This window comes from Parus major, chromosome 4 (assembly GCF_001522545.3).
Source record: "Parus major isolate Abel chromosome 4, Parus_major1.1, whole genome shotgun sequence".
NCBI lineage: Eukaryota > Metazoa > Chordata > Aves > Passeriformes > Paridae > Parus > Parus major.
This window is the reverse complement of record NC_031771.1, coordinates 67,829,747-67,837,915: the sequence shown is the minus strand read 5'-3', so window position 1 is coordinate 67,837,915 and position 8,169 is coordinate 67,829,747. Positions and strand designations below refer to the sequence as shown.

The 8,169-nt window shown below is 54.7% G+C and overlaps 1 protein-coding gene across 1 annotated transcript in view; it reads right to left on the bottom strand.

Moving 5' to 3' along the window:
* Nucleotides 1-6: 6 nt before the first annotated feature.
* Nucleotides 7-8,169, bottom strand: part of LOC107202762 (ventral anterior homeobox 2b) — a gene marked incomplete at its 5' end in the record, with an annotated part of 19,533 nt that continues 11,370 nt past the window's right edge. The window contains one exon of the mRNA XM_015623687.1: nt 7-1,916. Coding sequence (XP_015479173.1) covers nt 1,431-1,916 — 486 coding nt within the window. The remainder of the gene's footprint in view (nt 1,917-8,169) is intronic.

Genomic DNA, 8,169 nt, shown 5'->3' with positions numbered 1-8,169 from the left:
GGGGAGGGTGGCACTTCGGGGTGGTGACACCCCAAGGTGTCCTGGACAAGGTGGTGGCACCTCAGGACACTTGAAGTGGTGCCACCTCTGCATGTCCTGGACAAGGTGGTGGCACCTGAGGACACCTGGACAAGGTGGTGACACCGTGGGGTACCTGGTGATGCCACCACAGGATGTCCTGGACAAGGTGGTGACACCCCAGGACACCCAAAGTGGTGCCACCTCTGCATGTGGTGGCACCTCAGGAGACTTGGACAAGGTGGTGACACTGTGGGGTACCTGGTGATGCCACCACAGAGTGTCCTACACAAAGTGGTGGCACCCCAGGACACCTGGACAAGGTGGTGGCACCCCAAGGTGTCCTGAAAAGGTGGTGACACCCCAAGGTGACAATGCCATCACAGGATGACAAAATGATGACACCCCAGGATGGCCTGACCAAGGTGGTGACATCGTGGAGTACCTGGTGATGCCACCACAGGGTGTCCTGAACAAGGTGGTGACACCCCGGGGTGACAACGCCACCACAGGATGACCAAGTGATGCCACCCCAGCACACCTGGACAAGGTGGTGACACCCCGAGGTGTCCTGGACAAGGTGGTGCCACCTCAGGGCGCTGCCACTCTCCCCAAGGGCCACCTCCTGCCAAGTCCCCGCTGTCCCCAGCCCCACGGCCAGCCCCGCGGGAAGCCACTGTCACCCTGGGGGGTGACACAGCAGCTCTGGGAAGGGACCTGGCTGTGACAGGGTGACACAGGGGGTGTGGCGGTGCCAGGGTGGCGTCACCGCGGTGCCACCCCAGAGCGGGTTTGAGGTGTCACTGTCACTGCTGTCCCCTGGCGGGGTTGGGACACCTCGGGGGGGTCCCTGGGGGGTTTGTCAGGGTGGGGCGGCCCCAAAAGGGAGCGCGGGGAGGTTTTTGGGGTCTGCAGGAGCCTGGGGGTGTCCCAGGGGTGGCTTGTCCCCATCGCGGGGACAACCGGCGGGGTTGGGGACATCACCCAGGCCACCGGAGCCACCCTCAGAGGACAAACCCCCCCTCCTCCTCCTTCCGGAGCACCCACGGTGACCTCAGCCAGGACACGGCGCGGGCGGGGAAATTGAGGCACGGCGCTTCTCCCAGGACACGGCGGGGACAGAACCTCGCGCTGTCCCTTTTGTCCCCCAGGGAAGGAACACCCCCCTGCCCCCCCCAGGCTGCTCCTGCCCCCCGGAGCGGGGATTTGGTGACACAAAACCCCCCCGAGCCACCCCTGGGGGACACCCGAGGCTCCAGCACCGGGGAGCCGCCGTTCCCACGGCATGGAATTCCGGGAATTCCGGGAATTCCGGGCTGGGACAACTCAGGATTGGGATGGGAGGGGAGTGAGGTGACACTTTTTGACACTTTGGGGTGGGGTTGGATGGGTTTTTGTGTTTTGGGTGGGTTTTAAGAGCTCGGCTTCTTGCTGGCTATAGAATTGTCCTTCCTCTCCAGCCGCGTGTAAGGCTCGAACGCGGACGCTCCCGCTCCGTAGGCACCGGGCAGATCGTGCAGGCTGCCCAGCAGCGGCCCCCCAAAACTCAGCGGCCTCCCCGGCAGCCGCGGCGACGACGAGGACGATGAGGATGAGGAGGAAGAGGCGAGAGAAGGGAGGTGGAGGCTGAAAGCCGGCGGTACCGGGGGGCTGCTGCCGCCCGCCAGCCCCGGGGACGCGGGGCCCGGCGTGGCCAGGCCGCTGCCGCTCCCCGCGGGGCTGGAACCGGGGGACAGCAGGCTCGGAGGGGCCGGCACGGACAGCAGGCGGCCTTGCTCCAGCAGCCGCAGGATGTTGCAGGTGGCGAAGGACTCGGAGGTGGCGGAGGAGCGTTTTTCAGAGTCCCTGCTCTGGTCCTTCTTCTGCTTCGTGCGGCGGTTCTGGAACCACACCTTGACCTGGGGAGGGGTGGGGGAGGACCGGGGGGGAGGGACAGGAAGGCACGGACGGAAAGAGAGCGCGGAGGGGCCGGGGAGAGAGAGGCGAGAGCCAGGAGAGAGCGAGAGATACGAGAGAGAGAGAGATGTATTAAAATAAACGGGCAAGCGAGATCCGCCCTCCGCCGCTTCCAGGGAAAACGGGAGAATTCCTGCGGGGACGGCAGGGTGGGAGCCCGGGAATGAGAGAACAAGGGTGGGACTTGGAAAAGGAGCCCAGGGATGGGAGCCCGGGGTTGGGAACACACGGATGGGGATCCCAGACTCCTGTCCCTGGGATGGGAGCCCAGGAATGAGAGAAAAAGGGTGGGACTTGGAAAAGGAGCCCAGGGATGGGAGCCCGGGGATGGGGATGCCAATCTCCTGTCCTTGGAATGGGATTCAGGACAGGAGCCCAGGAATGGGGATGCCAGGCTCCTGTCCTTGGGATGGGACCCCGGCAATGAGACCTCAGGAATGGGATTCAGGACAGGAGCCCATGGATGGGAACCCATTGATGGGACCCCAGGAATGGGAACCCAAGCTCCTGTCCCTGGGATGGGACCCCGGGAGTGGGATTCAGGACAGGAACCCATGGATGGGAACCCATGGATGGCACCCCAGGAATGGGAACCCAAGCTCCTGTCCCTGGGATGGGACCATGGGAATGGGAACACAAGGATGGAACTTGTAAAAGGAGTCCAGGAATGGGACTCGGGACAGGAACCCAGGGATGAGAACCCATGGATGGGAACCCAGGGATGGGAGCCCAGGAATGGGATTCAGAACAGGAGCCCATGGATGGAATCCCAGGAATGGGGATCCCAGGCTCCTGTCCCTGGGCTGGGAGCTGGGGATGGATCCCCACGGATGGGATTCAGGACAGGAGCCCATGGATGGGAACCCATGGATGGGAGCCCAGGAATGGGGATCCCAGGACACCAGGAATGGGCACCCCAGGGATGGGATTCAGGACAGGAACCCAGAGATGGGACCCCAGGGATGGAATTCTGGGCACCCCAGGCTCCTGTCCCCAGGATGGGACCCCAGGAATGGAATTCCGGGCACTCCAAACTCCTGTCCCCGGGATGGGACCCCAGGAATGGGACTTTGGGGTCGGGAAGGAGCCCAGAGCTCGTGCCATGCTCGGCTCTCCCTGCGCTGGTTTTCCCGGGAATGCTGAGCTACGGGACAGGCTGGATTCTCCTCAACCCCAAACTCGTGTCCCCGGCTGCGAACCCTTCCCTGGCCGGGGCTCAGGTGGCTTCTGGTGGCCCTGAATTCCTGGCTCCAGACCCAGCTGGGGACCCCTGGCCGAGGTCAGGAGGGAAGCCGGGCTGAGCCCCGCGGGATCCCCGCACCCCAAAACAGCCCCTGCCCAGCCCAGGGCCCCCCGCCCGCGGCTCCCGACCCCCCTAAACTCCCGCTCGGGAGTTCCCTCCCTCCTTCCCTCCCTCCCTGGCAGAGCAGAGGGGCAGGAGAGGCAGAGAGAGAGACAGAGAGAGGCGGGAGGGACGGACAGACGGACACGGAGGTGAGGGAAGGACACGGATGGGAAGACACTCGGGTTAGAGCGAGCCGGGAGCTCCCGGGCTCCTCCCGGAGGCACCGGCGGCTCCTTGGGGACCGGGGGGGACACCGCGGGGACACCGAGGGGACACCGACACCGCGGGGACACCGCGGGGACACCGAGGGGACACCGACACCGCGGGGACACCGCGGGGACACCGAGGGGACACCGACACCGCGGGGACACCGCGGGGACACCGAGGGGACACCGACACCGCGGGGACATCGCCTCCCGCCACCGCCGGGCACTGCCAGCCCGCGCCTCCTCTCGGGGACGCGCACGACCCGCACGGGGACATCGAGGCACTCACTGGCACCAGGCAGGGCTGGGTCACCATGGCACTGACCCCAGGGCAGTGTCACCATCCCAGTGTCCCCACTGGTCACTCTGCACTGACCACTGGGATGGTTTTGGGTGCAGTCCCGTGTCCCCAGGGCTGATGTCCCCATGTCACTGACCCCACTGGTCACTCCATGCTGACCACTGAGATTGTTTTGGGAACAATGCCTGTCCCCAGGGCTGGTGTCCCTGTCCCACTGACCCCAGAGCTGTGTCCCCAACCCAGTGACCCCACTGGTCACTCGGTGCTGACCACTGGGATGGTTTTGGGGATAGAACCGGCTACCCAGGGCTGATGTCCCCATGTCACCAACCCCAGGGCTGATGTCCCCTGTCACTGACCCCATTGGTCACTCCATGCTGACCACTGGGATGGTTTTGGGCACAGTCCCATGTCCCCAGAGCTGTGTCCCCAACCCAGTGACCCCACTGGTCACTCAGTGCTGACCACTGGGATGGTTTTGGGCGCAGTCCCGTGTCCCCACAGCTGATGTCCCCGTGTCACTGACCCCACTGGTCACTCTGCACTGACCACTGAGATGGTTTTGGGGACAGTCCCATGTCCCCAGGGCTGATGTACCCATGTCACTGACCCCATTGGTCACTCCGTGCTGGCCACCAGGATGATTCTGGGGACAGTCCCATGGCCCCAGACACCGTGACCTGACACAGAATTGTCCCATCTCCTGGAGCAGCCAAATCCAGGGAAATTCAGACCCCAAACCTGCAGTGCCCAAAGAGGACCCAGGCAGCCCCAAACCCCATCTAATTAGCGACACCTTAACGAAGATCGGTGTGAATCCCTACAGGATGGACATTCCCAGCACTCTCCGCTTCAAATATTCCCCATCCAGCAATTCAGAAGGAGCAGGAATTCCAGAAAATCCCTCAGTGGGATTTAGTCCTTGAGGATGGGACGAGCCCATGGATCAGGTTTGGGACCTCCAGCGCCATCCCTGAGCCCCAAACCGGGGGCTGCTCCAAAACCCCACTGCTCCAGGACACTCCCACCATCCCAGGTGGATCCGAGTCCATCCAACCCGGCCTTGGGCATTCCCAGGGATCCAGGGGCAGACACGGCAAATCTGGGAATTCCAGCCCAGGCAGCAATTCCTTCCCAAACTCCCACCCAAACCTCCCTTTTCCCAGTGGGAAGCCATTCCCTGTGTCCTGCTCACTCCGTGCTCCCGCTCCCATGGGATTCCAGACGATCCCTGATCCCACTGAGCTTTCCCAGATCCCTGGAGCCCTGGAAGTGCCTGAGGCCAGGCTGGATGGAACTTGGAGCCACCTGGGATGGTGGGAGGTGTCACAGCTGGAATGGGATGGGATTTAAGGTCCCTTCCCACCTAAACCATTCCATGGTTCCACCACGATCCCAACGTGGAATTCTGCTGTGGAACGGCACCGCTGTGAAGAGGTGAAGAGGAGCCATTCCCAGGAAGTTCCCCCATCCTGGATTCCCCTCTCCAGCTCCTCTCCGTGCCCAGACCCCAAAAGCATCCCCTGAATCCCATGAGGTGGCCCCGGTGACGTCGCGGGGGTGGCCGTGGCTGGAGTTTGTCCCCAGCCTGTCCCCGGCCAGCGGCTCCCTGTCCTTTTCAGCCTCCGTTATCCTCAACTTCCCGCCTGGATCCGATCGAGCTTTGACAGATCCATCAGTAATTCCCCTCCGGCCTCATCCTGCTCCATCCCCCCTCCGCTCCTCCTCCTCCCACTCCAGAATCTTCCACGAATCCCACCGGAAACTTTCCCAAATGGGCTTTGGTGGGGATTTTCCTTCCCTAAAAAAAGAGGATTCGCTCCCCATTCACATCCCTGGGCCTGGTGGCGTGGTGGGGATGCCATTCCCAATTTTTCCCGGAGGAAAGGCAGAGAATATTCCCAGTGGGCACCACTCCAGCCCTCTGGAATATCGTGTTAATCCATGGCAGGAAGAAGAGCGAGACCCAAGGCCATCCTTTTCCAAGGAAAACCAATTCCCAGATTTTTTTGCTCTGGGGACAGTAGGGCCATCCAGCTGGGAGGGAACGGGAATGAGGGGTTGGAATTCTGGGGATCTCCCAGGGCTGCTGGTGGCTCTAAATCCCGAACCCCACGTGTGATGTTCCGGCGGGGTCGCACCTGGATGGAGGGAAGCGCCTCTGGAAGCGCCCGGGGAAGGGACACGGGAGGTGACACGAGCAGGGGACACTCCGGGGACGGGGAGGACGGAGCCGCGTGGAGGAGCCGGCTCGGAAATGTTCTGGGCGAGGCAGCGCCGAGGCTGAGGCGTGAGGAGAGCGGGGATTCGTAAATCCCAGAATTCTGGAATGGTCTGGGATGGGAGGGACCTTAAATCCCACCCCGTTCCATGGGCAGGGACAGCTCCCACCATCCCAATGGATCCAATCCCAATGTCCAACCCAGCCTTGGGCATTCCCAGGGATCCAGGGATCCACAGGAAATCTGGGAATTGCAGCCCAGGCAGGAATTCCTTGCCAAGATCCCAGCCCAATCTCCCCTTTCCCAGTGGAAGCCATTCCCTGGCTCCTGTCCCTGCAGCCCTTTCCCAAATTCCAGCTCTCCTGGAGCTCCTGCAGGGACTCTGAGGATTCCCTGGATTTTTCCCTTCTCCAGGGGAACATTCCCAGCTCTCCCAAGAAAATGGGAATACGGGAAAAAGGAATTACAGCACAGAGACCTCAAATGGCTGGGGAAGGGTCTGTGGGGAGCTACGAAATCGTGTAAAATGTTAAATAATGGGAAATTAAGTATAGATAAAAATTATATATATATATATATATATATATACACTATTAATAGCATCTAAATATATTGTTATTATTTTATATTTAATTACATCTTCACGTTTTCTAGATTAAATTTAATTGCATCTTTATGTTTTTGTTTTCCATCATATGTTAAATATTCTATCGTTCAGATATTTTATATTAATTTATACCTATGGTAATAGCTATTGTTAATATAAAACTATAAAATATATAATAATATATAACTATAATGTATTGTATATTTTATAGATTTTGAATTGTATATTTTTAGATTATCTATTTATATTTTGTGATATTGATATTGATGGGTTTCCAACATGTTATTTATTTTATTTTATTTTATTTTATTTTATTTTATTTTATTTTATTTTATTTTATTTTATTTTATTTTATTTTATTTTATTTTATTTTATATTTCATATTTTATATTATTTTTAGTTTTTTTAAAAATTGAATTTTTAAAATTTAATGTAAATTAATTTAATTGTATGATTCCATTTTCTTCTATTTAATTTTTAGAATTCTCTTCTGCTTTATTTTATTTTGTTCTCTCCTACTTTATTTTATGATTCTATTTTATTTTTCCATCTTTTATTCCATTCTATTCCTTTTCCCTGACACAATTTTATATTTTTTACAAAATATTTATAAAATTCTTTATATTTTACATTTTATATTTTACATTTTCTATTTTCTATGTTATATTATTTTATATTTTAATTTTATATATTATATTTTATATTTTATATTTTACATTTTATATTTTACATTTTACGTTTTATATTTTTATATTTTATATTTTTATTTTTTATTTTATATTTATATTTTATATTTTATATTATATATTTTATATTTTATATTTATTTTATATTTTATATTTTATATTTTATATTTTATATTTTATATTTTATATTTTATATTTTATAATTTATATTTTATATTTTATACTTTATACTTTATACTTTATATTTTCATTTTACAGTTTATAGTTTATAGTTTATAGTCGACATTTAATATTTTATATTTGATATGTTATATTTAATATTATTTATTTCACATTTAATTTTATAATATTCCATATTTTTAATGTTATTTTTTAAAAACTTGATTCCATTTAATTTTACCTTTTATTTTACAACATTTTACATTTCATTTTTATTTTATTTCATTTTTATTGATTTTATTTTCACATCCCACTCCCCATTCCACGAATCCCCACGATCCCGCTGGATTTCTCCCCCTCCCGCGGATCCTTTCCCGAAGGATTCATCCCTTTGACTCCGGGAAGGCAGGAAGGGCTCCCCTCCCCTGCTCCCCGGCACTCGGAATGTCATCCCAAATGTCACCGCGCTCGGAACGCCGCAGCCCAACGCTCCGGGGAGTTCGGATCCAGCCAGAATCCGAGGGGACGGATGCGCTTCCAGAGCCGGAGCCTTGGGATGGGGTCATCCATCATCCTGATTCCCTGATCCCAGCAGGGCGTGGGGAGCAGGGCGGGAATAAACATGGGAATCAAAATAGGAATAAAAATAGGGATAAAAATGGGAATAAA